This window comes from Orcinus orca, chromosome 5 (assembly GCF_937001465.1).
Source record: "Orcinus orca chromosome 5, mOrcOrc1.1, whole genome shotgun sequence".
Taxonomy (NCBI): Eukaryota; Metazoa; Chordata; class Mammalia; order Artiodactyla; family Delphinidae; genus Orcinus; species Orcinus orca.
In genome coordinates, this window is record NC_064563.1 from 53,406,689 (window position 1) to 53,423,274 (window position 16,586).

Genomic DNA, 16,586 nt, shown 5'->3' on the forward strand with positions numbered 1-16,586 from the left:
CAAGAAGAGAAAGAATTCGCAGCAAAATAGAACTCGCGCCTGACGCAGGCCCTCTTGTCACTGTCCATTACTTGGACCTGGATCGAATTATTTTCTTTCGAAATTTTATTATTTCCAACACTAACCGTGCGACGCTCGCCGGCGGGGCGGCGGGATCACCCCCTCCCTAACTCTGCTTCCCTCCACATCCCACTCCTGACCCCGCCCGGCGATTGGTCTGCTGGACCCGGGGCCGTCGCGGATTGGAGCTCGCCGGCCGGGTCTGCGGGGTTTAAAGAGGGGGGCGGGGGCGCGCTGCCCAGCCGCGCTGCTGTCCTCGCCGCGCGCCCGTCGTGCAGCTGGGCTCGCTGCGTCTCGTGGCTTCCCGCCTCCTCCAGCATCCCGCATCTCGCCGTCGCAGGCCAACGGCTCGCCAGCGCGGGAGAAGGAGGACCGGGTCAGGCGCCGTCGAGCCCGGGCGCGGGCCCAGCTAGTGAGGGGAGAGGCGCAGGGACTCCAGGGCGGCCACGATGGTGGCCACATTCCTGCAGATAGTGGGTTTCGTCACGAGCTTCGTGGGTTGGATCGGCATCATCGTCACCACGTCCACCAATGACTGGGTGGTGACCTGCGGCTACACTATCCCCACCTGCCGCAAGCTGGACGAGCTGGGCTCCAAGGGGCTGTGGGCCGACTGCGTCCTGGCCACGGGGCTGTACCACTGCAAGCCCCTGGTGGACATCCTCATCCTGCCGGGTAAGGACCCTGCCTTGCAAGTGGCTGTCCTAAATAAACCCTTTCCTTCCGGGCAGACGGGGGAGGGGAGCATTAGGCAGCGTTCACAGAATCATCTGGGGGCTTGAAGACTTTGGGGCATCTTTTGACACCTTCAGTCCTACTTTGTTGAGGAGGAATTAGGTAGCCCTGAACTTAACCTCTCTCAGCCTCAGTTTTCTTATCTGGAATTTGGGATGACAGTGGTGTCCACTGGCCGAGTCACCCTGAGAAGGTAATGAACTGAGACATAGACACATAGTTGGAACTCCCTACATATTAATTACCGTAGCCTCACCTGCCGCGTGCTCCCACTGTGGGTGGATCAGAAGTACTTCATCCCCTGGCCTCCTCCTTCAGGCGCCCCGCTTTCCCTGTTAGAATCCACCCGCAGAGGCTGGAGGAGGAAAGAGAGAAACAAAAGCATTCCAGCTATCCGAACAGGCGCAGGCTGAGTTTCCCAGTCCTTGTGGGACGGCCGAGGTGACCTGGCCAAGTTAGGGCCCTCCTACCTGCGCCCAGTCTGTTCCCACAGGCCCCGGGGCCTGTCCCATTTCCCCTACCCCTTGCCCCCGCAGTGAAGGGCGTCGGTCCTCGGGCCTGCCGAGATTCCCCTCCCAGTCTTCGCACCCTGGGGTCAGAGAGGGAAGAACGGGCGCCCCTGGGAGGGCCCACTCACCTTGGGAAAAGAAGCAACTCCGCGGGTCGCCCCCTCCCCTACGGCTGTGCCTCAGAGTGGGGAGGGGAGGGAAGAGTTGCCTAGTTTCCACCTTCCCCGATGCCAGCCGGTGCCGAATCTTAACTTGCTGCCCTGTTGAAAAATTCTGGGCAAGTTTCAATTCAGATTTAAACCTCGAGCCAGTTGGATGATTGACAAGGTCTTCGGAGACCCTTCAGGTTTTCTGCTCGGAATCTTGGCTTATCCCGGCCCAGGCCTAAGCACGACTGTCTCGCTAGCCTTTGAGGATGGTGCGCCTTTAAAGGCCTATCCCGGTTTCCTTAACAAGTGGAGTAACTGGGCGGTAGGCCGGAGTAACTGGCCCCCGAGGCCGCCAGTCTGGGAGACTTTGGCTTTGGCCTTCTCCTGGATGAGCTTTTCTCTCCCGAAGACTGTCCCTCTTTAAGCCTCACCTCAAGTGCTTCCTATTTCCAGGTCCTTGTAGTCGGAATCTATCGCCCTTCCTCCTTGCCACCCTGGTATTTGACCCCTATCCCCGTCAGTGCACGTTTTGACTTTTCTGTTCCTTGTTTGTGAGTCAAGTTCTCCTAGCACATTTTAAATTCCTCAGAGATATAGATAGCATCCTACCCTCTTTGCATCTTCCCCTGCACCTGGCACTGCCCCTGACACACAGCAGGTACGCACAGTGCGTGCCAGTCCTGCCCTCCATTTTGGACTTTCAGAATGACAGAGGTCTGGGGAACCCAGATGTGGACCCACCTCCAGTTAAAGCTGCCGTTGGTCGACCTGGATCAGACTCTGGGATGCAGTGCTTACAATCCGAGTGCTTTGCGACAAGTTCCTAACCTCTATGAACCCCGGTCATCTTCTTTTAAAAATTAAAATGAAACCAACCCCCTATCTTTCAGAGTTGTTTTGGGGATTAAATGAGATGAGAAATGTAAGCCTCCTTAGATGGAGTAGAGGCTCCGTAAATGGTAGCTATATTTTTTATTAAAAGCCGGGCATGGTATTTTTAAGAATCTGACTTGAAGCATAAAATTACTCTCTGCTTCCTTCCTCCTGAAATTAAATTTGCTGAGCATTCGGTGACAAGTGGTTTATTTTTAGAGAACATAGACCATCCTACAGACGGAGTACACTTTAGGGAGGGCCTAATCCTTCCTGTGGTCCCCTCCCTCACACTGTAGGTGGGGACAGGGACAGATCTCAGTCTCCATCTTTAGATTCTCAAATGTGGCCTGGACACCTAGCATGTTCACAGACCGTGCCATGAATTTCAGAATCCGGGTGGCTAGCTGACTCTCCTTTATGTCAGCCCTGGTTCTCTGACCAGTCTCAGGGGCTTAGGGCTGAGGTCAGAGGTCTTGCCTCAGACGTCCTGTGGCTCCTATCTGGGGGTCTTCAAGTCAACAGATACTTGATTGATTTATTACCCTTAATTCAGAAGAAACTGAGTTGGGCAATTGTTGGGAGCGTGCCCTTGTGGAGTCTGAATTCTCGCAAAACACAACTTGCTAAGAGGCAATCTTGCAGTCGGGTCTTGGTGCACGGGTAGGCTGGCCACATTTGGTGTGAGGGTCCTGCCACAGGAGGCAGAAGCTGGGGCTTGTTTTTGGGTTTGCCATTAACTCTGCTTCCCCCAGGTCATTAGCTCTACTTTCCTCTGAGTCAAGAGGGAGAGTTACAACTCCCCGACCCCCTTTTTTGAAGGAGGGAGAGTGTTTTAGTGAGAAACGATACATTTAAGTGTGTCATATTCTCCCAGCATCTTGTCAGATTTATTTTACATAAATATTGCACATATTATAATCTGTTTCTTAATAAAGTAGCTACCTGGCATTTTATTTGACAGTATAAAGTTCAGGTAGCTTTGCTCCACTCTTATTATTCAACTCGTTAATTCCTTCATTCATAATTGTATGTTTACATCATCTGTTGTGGGCACTGTGTTAACTCCATGAAGACCAAGGCAGGTGTCTGTCTTCTAGGAATCCATGGGGCTGGAGAGATGCCTTTATGGAAAATGGACCATTGTGGAAGCATGCCCAGGGCACAGTCGGGGAGGCAGGAGATGGAGCCTGACCATCTATAGGGGACAGGATTCATGAGCAAGCAGTATCTGGGGAGATATCAAGAGAGGAAGCCTGAGTCTTAGTTTAGTCTAGTTAGGGCCACATACTGTTTATATACAATGTGAATTAAAAGCACATGATTAAGGGACAAAATCACCTAGTACACCTGGAGATAAAAGTACTGCCTTGACACAGAGTAAAATTAGGAATACCAGTAATAATAGCTGACCCTTTTTGCAGTACTTAGCATGCGCTAGGCACTGTTCTGAGCACTTCATGAATTAATGAATTTAATCTTAGTTGAGTTCCATTGGAGAGATGTAGGTACTATTATTATTTTTACTCTGTAGGTGAGGAAAGTGTCAAGACACTTGCCCAAGGTCACACAGGTAGAACATATCAACAGCAGGCTGGGATCAACACAGACCATCACAGAAGAATTCTTCAAAAATTTGAATTTTAATCTGAATTTTTCACAAGGTGATGTAACAGTGTAATTGTACTCTTGGCCTCTTCATCTCGGAAGCTTGGATGAGTGGTCTAAACCAGGGATCCCCATTCAGTCTCTCCAGCCCCCAACCTTCCTTTTTTTTTGTCACTGAGTCACGTTAAAAATTGAACATGCAAAGTGATCTTGGACAATATTTAACATATTATAAGTCCTGGAGTGGGACAAGAGGGAGGGAGAGGTAGATGGTGCTGGATTCCCGTGAGGCAGGATTGAGGATCCACGGGGACCCATGGCCTAACCCACCCTGTCTGCACTCTTGTTCCCAGGCTACGTGCAGGCTTGCCGAGCCCTGATGATCGCTGCCTCGGTCCTGGGTCTGCCGGCCATTCTCCTGCTGCTGACCGTTCTCCCCTGCATCCGAACGGGCCATGAGCCTGGCGTGGCCAAGTACAGGCGGGCCCAGCTGGCTGGCGTCATGCTCATTCTTGTGGGTAAGACAGCTTTCTGTAGAGCACCCCAACTCCCAGCGAACCTGAAGAATCTCGGGTCTTGCTGCTGCTTCATTGAGTTCAAGAGACGTGTGCAAGGAAGGCATGTGAATCCACTGGGGGAAAAGCCCCCCACAATGTGTATCCCTTTATGTTTCTTGGGCGGTTGATGCAGAGGGATAAGTAATGTCTGTGGGAATCACTGAACATAAAAGTAAGTTAAGGGACTTCCTTGGCTGTCCAGTGTTTAGGGCTCTGCACGTCCACTGCAGGGAGTGCAGGTTCGATCCCTGGTCCGGGAACTGAGATCCCACAGGCCGTTCGGCGCTGCCAAGGAAAAAAAAAGTTAAAGAAAACAAACAAAAAGGATTTTGAGGGTGTGCCTAAGAGAGAGAACAGAAGGCAGAAGAGTTACAGGGCAGCTCTCCACTCAGGCCTCATGATAAAAATCCCTTTTTGGAAACACCTGTGTCCAGGTCCCACTGCAGGTCCATTGAGTCAGAATTTCTGGGCGTTAGACCAGGCAAAGATATTTTTTGAAAGCTTCCCAGGTGACTCTTGAGTGCAACCAGGGTTGAGAACTTCAGTTAACATATAAAGAAAGACCAGAGAAAGAGGAGGGCAAGATAAAAGTAAGATGCTGAGGGTGGTAGATCACCAGGTGATGATTCCGTCTTTTATTCAGTAAGCATTCACTGAGCACCCGCTGAGTGCTGGGCAGTATGGTAGGCACTGGGGATACTGGAGAAAAGAAGGTAGTCTGTGCTTTGAGTGTACTTGGACATCTTGATGTACTTGGTATACTTGCTCATCTAAAAAAGGTACACAGGCTGTGCACACACATAGGAAGGCACCTGATCCAGACTGGAGGAGTTTTCCAGAGCAGAGGACCCTAGCGATGAATTTTGAGAGCTGGATAGAAGGTGATCAGGTCATGGATTGGAGAGAGGGACAGCTCAGGCCGAGGACACGACATGTGCTTGTTCAGTGTTCCTGATTACACCTGCACACGGGGGTCTTGATTTAACAGCCTAGGGAGGGTCCTTCTAGCTCTACTCTCTGACATGCATTTTAAGAACAGCAGCTCTTGTTGCCAAGTGTCCCGAGACATTGTGAGGAGACATTGGTTTGGATATGAGTTTGATATAAATCATGTTCTCCTGGGACAGGAAATTCCCATCCCCAAACTGGTATCAGACCACGTGTTTGAGGGGGAAAGGTAAGGAGCCAGGGTTCTGTGTGGATCAGTGCCACTTAGTGATGGTCACCCACAGTGACACCGGTGAGGTGAGGAGTCATGAGGCATAGGGGTGAGGTTTCCCTTGATTGCAAAGGGTTGGAGGTTTTTAGAGGCTTGTGAAGGCACGGAGAATGCAGAGGAGGGGCTTGCGTGTGCATGTGTGTGTGTGTGTGTGTGTGTGCGTGTGCGTGGGTGTGTGTTAATAGGAGTGAAAAGACCAGAAACCCTCTGTCATTTCCAGAGAAGAATTTGGGCATGGCCATTTTGGTTCCCGCCACAAAGAATTTGTGTGGGAGTGCCACACGGAACACAAAATCAGCATCATGTGCTTCAGTCAACTCACAGGGTCCTTCCTTGTAGTGCTTTTCGATGGCCAGATCTTTGCATCTGAACTCCCTTTCCAGTAGGTTGACAAAAGCTCTACAATTAAACTGGTTTGCAGAATCCAGGTGAAACCCTTCTCATCCTAGATATTTGCGGTTGTTTGTAACTTTCCTCACATTCTTACAGAAGCCCCAGAAGGCTTTCTCGTTAGCTCTGAGGATCCCCAAACCAAAGGATGGGTCCGTTGTGTTGAGTGTTCATCTTTAGAAATCCTAGCCTTCCATATGAGAGTCACAGAATATCCACAAGTAAGAGAATACATGAGAAAACCCCAAACCCAAACCCTGTAGAAAATAAAGATACAAAAGCAAAGTCACAGAGACAAATTGGTATTTTAAAAACCCCTGAAAACAACTTAATTGTCCAGTTGAATATAATGATTATTAAAAAATAACAGCCCGTCGTTTGAAACTTCCTAGACGAATTAAATACTGTTTTTCTTCATCTTTTTCAAGTGGGTTGGTGGATGCAGACAGAATCATAGAGAGGAGAGTGAGAGGGGTGGGCAGGTATGGGTGTGAGCTCCTCAGTCCTTGTTTGCTGCCCAGAGGGAGACGATGGAGGGGGCATTGGGTGATCTGACACCCCTTCCCCCAGGGAGGCTGCCCCTTGCCCTCTTGTAGCCTTGCATCTCCAGTGGTACTTGCGTCCTCTTTGATGGCTCCTGTCCGGATTTGTTTCTCAGTGGGTCGCGGCTTGCCTTTGGGTTGGATGTTGTTTAGACTGGAACAAGCTCCCTTGCTTGCTAGATCTGGAAATGTAAAGCTCATTGTCTCAAGTGTGGCACCTGCTGGCCTCCCCTAGGTCTTCTCGGCAGGGAGCCCGTGTGCCTTGTTTCCCCTGCCTTGTTTCCCCTGCTGGGCAGTGGGTGGGAGGAACAAGAGAGAGTGAAGCCTCCCTTTGTGTGGCTCAGGATGGGCTTCTGTCCTAGGGGTCACCAGAGGTGCTCCAGTTGAGGTGTGGTCCCCTTCCAACGGGGGCCAGGCACACTGGGGTGTGGGAGCCTGGGAACCGGAAACAGTGTCAAAGCTAATCTTGGGATGAAAACTGTAAGCACTTTTAATGAAAATCAGTTCTTCCTGACTCTGAAAACCTTTATTTTTCAGAAAGCTTAAAAAAAATTATGTCTGTGGTACAACAGCTTATCTTCTCAGGAGTCTGAGTTCAGTGTTGTAAGGATTTGGTTCCTGCTGTGGGGGAAGGAATGGGAGCCTGAAGCTGCCGACTTCTTAAGCTAGATGAGTAGTTCAAGGCGCAGTGGGCGCCTCAGATCCAGGATGGAGCAGAGGCAAATCTAATTCTAACCTATGGCTTTTCAAGAACCCCCGCTGAGGCAGGAGGTATCTATGCCCTGAGATGCTTCATCCTATCATGTGGAGTCAGACCAACTGTATTAAATCTTGGACCTACCGCTTTCTAGCTGTGTGAATGGGGCCAGTTACTTAATGTCTCTGAGGCTTTATATAAAATGGGGACAATACTGCCTACTTCTGAGGTTGGTAAGAATAGTGAAATGATGTATGCAAGTTATTTAACGTGCACGGTGTCTGGCGCCCAGTAGGTGCTCAACAACTGGTTGCTACCTTATAGATGTTGTTGTTTAGAGGAAATAGAGAGCTAACCTAGAAGGTAACTGGGTATTCCTTCCATCACATCTAATTTCTGCAGGGTCATCTCCACACGTGAAACTGGTAAGGAGAGATGATGAGCTGTTCCTGGAAACACCAGGTCACATCCTGGTCTAATGGAAATATTTTCTTTGCTTACTTTGTAAAAACCAGAGTGTAGGGATCAATAGTTTGAGTTTTGGACTTATTCCATTATGAAAAGTCATGATAAGCTACCCAACTGAAAATGCTCAAGCTTAGTTCTGATTCAGTCTACTTCTCATCTCACTGTAAGTTACAAAGTCCTTGATTTGGGTGTTTCTTGGGGAGATGGGGTAGGGAATGGAAGGAAAGGAAATGTATTTTCCTTCCTAAGTGGAATCCTTCGTCTTCTCTCCTCCTTTTCAAAAGTATGGCCTCAGGAATCCAATATTTGTATTGGAAAAAAGGTTTCAAAAGTATGGCCTCAGGAATCCAATATTTGTATTGGAAAAAAGTTTGCAACTTGGAACTTATAGGCTAATAATGAAAATGCCGTAAAATAAAGGGTATATGCAAATGTGGGAAAAATTGAGCTTGTCACACACAGAGAATCGGATGTCCTAGGGGGATTGGGAATCCTTGGGTGTGAAATAAACAGTGATGCCCTTAATCCCGGAGTACTGAGATAATAGAAAAAGTCTTCTTTCAAACTCATTGACTTTACACAAAGTTCCTAATCTAAATCAAATTTCATGTGGGTAGAAGAAAGGATGTAGCATCTTAGTATGGTTGTGGCTTAAAATGACCTTATTAGTAAAATTGGAGGAATTAACTGCTTTATGGGGTCTTTCCTGTCTCTAACTTCAGTGTTTTTTAAAAACTTAACAAATAACCACGAAGCTGGCTTTTAAAAAAGGTTGTAGGAAAAAAGAGATAACGATGTGTGGAATAGAAATAAAGGCGAAAAAGGGCTGAAAGCAGGCCAGGAAAATAATGTACTCAGATATTCCATTGACTTGATGATTGTTGTAAACATTAGATCTTCATAAAAGTCATTGCACAGAGGCCTGTGTCCTCTGGCGGCTGTTTTCTTAAGTCAAACTTTAGACAGTGACAAATGGAAAAAGGAAAGACGAAACATTTTGTGGTTTCAAATTATAAGGAAACAACAAATACGTATGACTCCAACCAACAGCTGGTTAGAAATCTGATTACTTGCTGTCTTGAGTTAACCGGCTTCTTTGTGAAAAGCTAAAGTGAATTGCTAGTTAGATCATATGAGATAATAGCATCAATTGCGGAAGATGGCGTTCGGTGCACTGTAAAATGTTAAATGGAAGGGGATTTTAAAAAAAGGTGTTGTGGAAAATTTGAAGCATACGCAAAAGTAGAGGCTAGTGTAATGAACCCAAACTCATTCCCAATAATGATCAACTCACCTTCAATCTGCTTCGTCTCTGTACGTCTACTTTTCTCCCAGTCCCCAGATTTTTTTGAAGCAAATCTCAGATATCAGATCAAGGGAGATTTTTTCCAGTATTACTAATGTAAGTCAGAGTAATTTAAGTTATTTTAATGAAAATATTGCTTTGTGCTGGAAACGATGCCTTTAAAAGTTGTTTCAATGCTTAGTACTGAAAGTGACGAAGCCTGAAAACAGAGGTGCTCATTGGAGGAAGGAAGAAATGTCAGGGTCTGCTGCTCTTCTGTCTTTCTGGGCTTCTTTGTCTGTCTGTCCTTCTCTCTCTGTCTCTAAGTTGTTACCTCCAAAGCCAAACACACCTGTACCAATTTTATTTAACTTCATCACATTTATTTAACTCCATGTATTACCCTGTGTCATCTAATCCCTAAAGAGATGAAAAGCTACACTTACATTTCATTTTTGCTCTTAAACTGCCTTCCCAAGTATTTTCTGTGTTTGGCTACATCAAGATCATTGCTAACTTTTAATAAGGGTATTTCCTATCAACTAAAGAACTGATTGTATTAAATTATTTGAAATTTATCCAAAAGGGCACACAATTTTATTCTATGAGGAGCAAGGATTTCTGCTTGTGAGAGGACCAAGTCCAGATGAATCTATATCTATACAGTGAAGCTTTCTTCTCCCCTTCTCCTTCTTTTGTTTTTTCAGATGAAGATATCCCTAATTTTCACTTTCTAGTCCCCCACAAGTGGCAGAATTTTTTTCCTCTTGTGCAGTTAGTTATTGCATCTTCTGAAGTTAGAAGAGGAGGAACAAATTGAAAAATCTAAGTGTTAAAATTCCCCGTCCTGGGCTTCCCTGGTGGTGCAGTGGTTGAGAGTTCGCCTGCCGATGCAGGGGACGCGGGCTCGTGCCTGGTCCGGGAGGATCCCACATGCCACGGAGCGGCTGGGCCCGTGAGCCATGGCCGCTGGGCCTGCGCGTCCGGAGCCTGTGCTCCGCAACGGGAGAGGCCACAACAGTGAGAGGCCCGCGTACCGAAAAAAAAAAAAAAAAAAAAAAAAAAAAAAAAAAAAAATTCCCCCGTCCTATTTTTAAGACTTAATTTAAAAATGAATTCTGATGACATAAAAAGAAATGAAAATTCCCTTTACCTTCCTTCAATGTTCTTTACCTTATGGGTAACTGTGACTTTTTAAGAAAAACATTTTCTTTATTTTCCCCAAATATGGAGAGAATCATTACAAACTCTTTGTATGTGTGTGTGTGTCTGCAAATAGCAATAATTCTAGCAGGCCTCCTATGTCTTTAAGAAAGCCAAAAATTACTGCCAGTTCTATTAATGTGTCACATCTTTCAGCTGAGTATGATATGACTTGCATTTTTAACTTTACTGATTAAAACTAGTAAATCAGTAAATCTCCTTTCCCTTCAAACCATGCTGAAATTGAGTAAACTCCTTTTTTTAGTTTTTAAACATTCTTCGTTGTGAGTTCAGTTGAAGGTCACAGTGAACCTCTCATTCCCTTTATGTTGTGTGGCAGTCTGTCATCTTCTAGTGGTTTTTGATGTGGTCCATCTTTGAGAGCCACAGGAATTCCACCCAGGGTTCAATTATCTACTAGGAAATAAAGAGCCTGCTGGTGCTCATTTGCTTTGTTTTGCATGGACTGTAAAAGAAGGACATCTTTAATGAGGTAAATCATGAGCTTGTAGCTTTGAGTGTGTTAAAGTCACATTCAAGTTTTATAATTTTAGAAGTCAGTTTTGGTGTGGATGAGGTGGAGAATAGACTGGAAATGAATCTACCTCTCATCTCTCCATCTGTCTGTCCATCCATCCACCCATTCACTCACCCAGTCCTATAAGTTCATTATTTAAATGTTCAGACATTTTAATGATTTTTCCTTTTTCTGGTGAATTATATAGGAATGAAATCTAACAAAATCTCTAAAACATTCAAAATCAAGAGTGATAATTACTTTTGAATAGCGAGGCTGATTCTTTCCCTACGTGAAGATAACCTTTGCTTAGGAAAAGGGAAAGAATTCAGTGAAATTAGAGGCAAACTTTAAATCTTATTCTATAAAATCTAAACCAACCTGCAAGTTAAGTGAGGTTTAAATGAAATGTGGAGAATGCTTTTGTTTGTGTGTGTGTGTGTGTGTGTGTGGTATATATAAATACAAAGTAATTGAAAAACATAAAACTTAATTTGAACCATAACCTGTTTTGAATCCAGTTAATAGTTTATAGGAAAGATCAATTGGATTGAACCAAATCAACTGGGAATCAAATCTTTTTTTTTTCCCTATGGAATTCGGCTTTTCCCTCCCCACCTTTCCCTCTGATCAAGCTTGGGTGTTTGGAAGCCCTTGCTAGGTTGCTGTTTTTGCCCATATCAGAACGAATGCCCCTTTTTGGCATCTAGGGGTGTGTAGCTGGATCGTGTCTTTATATGAAGAATCTAGAGCAATTCTTTCCGGCTCAAACACTCTAGAAAAAGCTTGTGCCCCTTTCATGATAGAGAAAAGGCTTTTCTCTGTGCCTCACTGAGAGTATAACTATGACAATAGCCAAGCAGTTCTCCAAGAGTGCCAGATTTGGAATCTGTGGCCAGAGGAAGAGAAAGAAAAAAATTGTATCTTAAGTATTCAAAGCCCTGCATTGGAAAGGGAAGGTTCCATCAACCAGATCAACTGGTGTTCTTGAGAATACTCTATTCACAGAAGGAAAATACATCTTCTTATGGTATCGCATATAAAACTATTACAGAAGCTGGCATGATGGTGCTTTACTCTTTAAGTGAAGCTATTAACATATGGACAGATTTTAGCTTCTTAGATAATCTATCAATATATAAACTGCTTAAATATATGAATAGTTCACAGTTAACGGAATGAATTTAGGCTGTTAGAAAGCCAGTTGGAGCAATTCAAAGCCCCCAAGTTCACTTTCTTACTTCTGACTTCCACTTGGGATCTATACTTTTTTAGGACAGGAATCACATCTATTTATATATATCTATACACACCTTGTGGGGATGGGCTTACAGTGTTGTCAACAAAACCCTATGTTACAATCTACACAAGTGCAATGAGATAGTCTAAAAGGTCTTTCAAAACGCGTAAGACTTAAATCTTTTCTTCAGTTTAGAACTAATGTACAGGGCTGTTAGATTTGAGTGCTATGTTAAAGAAAAATTACATTGTTTTCTCTGTGGGCATAGAAGTAAGTTAGAAAATTACTCTGTATAAGCAGGAAAAAGCTTGCTGAGTTGAAAGTGACAAGGGTACCCCTTGTAGCAAACAGTGCAATGCCCTGCCGTGAACGTATCAAAGGCTTTATGACTAACAATTAGAAACATTATTATTATTATTACTTTTTGGTCTGTCAACTTTCATGTGCCATCTCAACCTACATCTTTAACTAAAATTTCTGTGCTGCTGTAGTTGTGAGAGATCAGATGATACCAAAAGAAGAATGGAGTTACTTTGTCTAGAGCATTGTTATGTAGTACATTAGCCACTAGCTACATGTGTTCATTTAAACTAATTAAAATTCAAAATTTGGTTTTCAGTCTCACTACCCTCATAAGAAATGTTCAATAGCCCATGTAGCTTGTAGCTACCCTATTTGACTTGCTAGTGTAGAGGTTTAAAATGTTTTTTCAAGTCTTTATAGGCTCCTGCCTGCCCTGTTTTGTTACTTGGCTTGGGAGGAGGGGAAGCACTAAATGATGTAGAGGCTATTTCTTATGGTGATGACATTTGTTGTGATGGGTCACAACCCTTGAATGGGTAGCTTCTTTTACTCTGAGAAGTGTTCATGTGTGTATGGAGATTTTGTGACTGTGAAACAGCACAATACAAACTCAGACTCTTAGCCGATACTCCACTGAGGTCTGGCAGTATTCACCACAGCAAGAGAATTTTCATAGCTTCTTCCGGTCTTTGTACTATGAATTGACCAAACTGAAAGAACAGAGTGGAAATTGGAGTGGGCACTGTCTTGTTTCTCATTTTTGAATAGCTCAGGTCATCCAGTCATTCAACTGGTATACACTGAGCACATACTCTGTGCTTTGTACTGAGCTAAACTCTGACTTTACAAACATAAGACATGGGCCCTGCCTTCAAGGAACTCAGAACCTGGAATGGGAAGTAGACATGTAAAGAGATAATTATAATGCAATTAGGCAAGTGTAAGAGTAGAATTATAATTATAGGTATATAAAGTCAAGATATATAAATAAATACAAATACATATTTTTTGGACTTAAATGATTTATTTCTAGGTTTTTACATCAGAGTTCTTTTGTCTCCACCACCTGTTGAAAAAATTAGGACCTAGCAGTTTGGTACAAGCTTTTGATCAGCTTATTCCATAGATTCAAACCTTTAAGTTCTGATTGCCCCTGCGGGAGCAGAGCTGAGTGTATTGAGTTTTTGGAGTTGGTTGGAAGCCAGGGGGGTGTGTATGTGGAGTGAAGGGGAGCCTGCCCGCTGCTGGTGTGTGATGGGGATGCCCAGTCACAGCTCTCTCCATGTCTCCCCAGCTCTCTGTGCCATGGTCGCCACCATCTGGTTTCCTGTGTGCGCCCACCGTGAGACCACCATCGTGAGCTTTGGCTACTCCCTGTACGCGGGCTGGATCGGTGCTGTGCTGTGCCTTGTGGGTGGCTGTGTCATCATCTGCTGCGCCGGAGATGCCCAGTCGTTTGGTGAAAACCGTTTCTACTACTCTTCGGGCTCCAGTTCCCCCACTCATGCCAAGAGCGCCCATGTATAAGAGAGCTACCAGCCTGCCCATGGAGGTGCTATAGATGCTGGGCCCATGCCCTAGGTTTGCTTGCCAGAGTGAGGGGGTGGGAAGCCCACTCCTCTGCCAGGCTCCAAAGCCAACGGTCTAGAAAAGCATCCTGTCTGGCATTTTGTAGTCTTAACACCTCCTCTCCTTTTGTTGCCTTAAGAGAAATCTTTAGCTCAGATGCGACACATTTTTTCCATGGTTTTGCCCACTATTAGCTCTTTTCTGGGCATTCCTTTGTCATATATATATATATATATATATATATATATATATATACACACACACACACACACACATATATATGGGAAAAAAATTTCCCCCTCTCTTTAACTTTTAAATGTCTTGCAAACATTGCTGAGTTGGGTGTGGGGAGAGAAATAAAAGACACTTTCAAACTGTTACAGATGACAATGGGAGCCTCATAAACATGCCTCTGTTCCCTCCCTCCTCTCTCAGCTCCAAGGTCACTTAGTTATAACCAATAGAAAAAGATAGAATTGGGAACATGGGGTGGGGAAGGGAGGGGAATTGTGGCACTTTCCCTCCATGGGAAAGTTTCCCTTTTGTAAGTTGAGGGCAAGGGGTGGAGATATTTTTTAGTTTGTGATTTTACATTTATCTGTACATACTTTTTCAAGATTGCTCATTTTTATAACCATGGTTTTCCTGAAATTCTCAATTCATCAGTATGAAGGAAATGAACCAGGTAGACTTTAATGATACCATAAATAACAGTACAAGTGAGTATAACTCGAACTGACATTCCACAAAACGTTTTTGATTTCCAGGTTTGTATGATGTAGTTTTGAATCCTACACCTGCATGTGCTTCCATTTAACACATTTTAGAAGCTTTTCCCCATTTCTCTCTATTTTCATTCTGTTAGCTGCCTTGAAGCAATATTGTTTAACATAAATTGTACTGTTGAATTTGGCTTTATGGGTGCAAATACTGATGGTGTATCAGTATCTGGACCCCAAACTCTCCAAACATTGATGGTGCATTTTATTCTTTAAATGAAATCTGTGCAATAAAATAATGGACTGTCTGCAAAACTGGCCTTTAATATTCTGTTGTATCCAGAGGTATTCATCCATCAATTGAAAAATTTTTCATTAATCTCTGCTAGTAGTTTATAGGGAACCTGGTCAGGGATTCAAGAACCAGTCATTCTGCACTGCCATGAATAATTGAAAAGTTATATTTTATTCACTGTATCGTGGTGGTAATGTGTGGTAGTAAAAATGTAACCTAGATGATCTCTAGGTCTCTTAAGTGGGGATGTTATGGCTTCTTTAAGTCATATATAAATAGGCAGCCATCAGATATCAAGTGCCAAGTATCACACAGTTAAACTCCTTTATCTACGTTGAGTGCTTAGTAAAGGAATTGGCTAGGTATAAAGGGAACTATAAAACAATCCCATTTTATTGGATCTCTAGGTCATAATATCTAAATGTATTTCATTCAAACATATGAATGTATATATTTGGTAATTTTGAACAAAGACAAATACATTGAATTGATTTATGTGTGTTTTCTATACCAGAAACTCTGTCAAGTTACAAGTCTGCTCTAAAAAAACAGATTACAGTCTATTTTGGCCGTATTTTTCCAAAAATACTAATTTCATTAGCTGATAGTATAATGATTGGCAAACATTTCCTCTTTGGAAATATCCACTTGGGCTATTCATTTTTGTAGAGATCTGTGTACATCAGATTATAACCTGGTGGAAACTATTTCTAAATTACCTATGGAGAAAAGATTATCTTCTTGTTGACCAAAATATTTGCTTAGTTATGATACAGTCTTTTTTTTTTTTTTTGTGGTACGTGGGCCTCTCACTGTTGTGGCCTCTCCCGTTGCGGAGCACAGGCTCCGGACGTGCAGGCTCAGCGGCCATGGCTCACGGGCCCAGCCGCTCCGCGGCATGTGGGATCTTCCCGGACCGGGGCACGAACCCGTGTCCCCTGCATCAGCAGATGGACTCTCAACCACTGCGCCACCAGGGAAGCCCTGTGATACAGTCTCGTAAGGACACAAGTGGTGTGATTGTATTGGAGGATGCTCCCTACCTCATGAAAACTTGCCAGGGAGTAATGATTGGGAACATGGATAGAGCAGGATGCTCTCAGGGGGCGTGGACAAGGAAGGCCCTTGTCCCCCTCGCCACAACCACCGGCTTGAGTCAGAAGTGTCCTCTTATGGGTGCATGCGCTCACTGACCCACACCCCTCCCTGAGACTGCTGCTTGCTTTCTCTCGTGAGGGGGTATGCTTTAGGAGCCCCCCTTTTCCCTACAGCAGGAGAAGAGATACCCCAGTCTCTCCAAGGTGATCGTTGCCCGCCTAGTTAGGGAATCCCATATTGTAGGTCATAACTCCGGTGTTGGGTTTTATTATCAGTGTGAGGGAGGGGGGGGGGTATAGCTGTTCCTCCAGAACAACACTGTCCAGTAGAAATGTAATATGAGCCACGTGTGTAATTTAAAATTTTCTAGGGGCCACATTAAAAAGCTAAAAGTAAACAAGCAAAATTAATTTTAATATATTCTATTTTAATCCAATGCCTCAAAAATATTATCATTTCATTATGTAATCCATTATTATTATTATTATTATCCGTGGCTGTGCCACACGGCTGGTGGGATCTTAGTTCCCCGACAAGGGATTGAACCCGG

At 44.4% G+C, this 16,586-nt stretch overlaps 1 protein-coding gene across 1 annotated transcript; it reads left to right on the forward strand.

The window, feature by feature from the left end:
- Positions 1-288: 288 nt before the first annotated feature.
- On the forward strand, positions 289-14,958 carry CLDN11 (claudin 11). The gene is made up of 3 exons (XM_004270561.2): positions 289-735; positions 4,288-4,452; positions 13,650-14,958. Exons 1-3 carry the CDS (start codon positions 510-512, stop codon positions 13,880-13,882), a joined length of 624 nt encoding a protein of 207 aa, XP_004270609.1. The 5' UTR covers positions 289-509; the 3' UTR covers positions 13,883-14,958.
- Positions 14,959-16,586: the final 1,628 nt, after the last annotated feature.

What these genes read in the sequence shown, in the direction of transcription:
- CLDN11 (XM_004270561.2), top strand. Translation starts at nt 510, where the DNA reads ATGGTGGCCACATTCCTGCAGATAGTGGGTTTCGTCACGAGCTTCGTG. An exon ending in GGACATCCTCATCCTGCCGG is followed by an intron (nt 736 to 4,287) that starts GTAAGGACCCTG and finishes TCTTGTTCCCAG; the next exon opens with GCTACGTGCAGGCTTGCCGA. An exon ending in CGTCATGCTCATTCTTGTGG is followed by an intron (nt 4,453 to 13,649) that starts GTAAGACAGCTT and finishes ATGTCTCCCCAG; the next exon opens with CTCTCTGTGCCATGGTCGCC.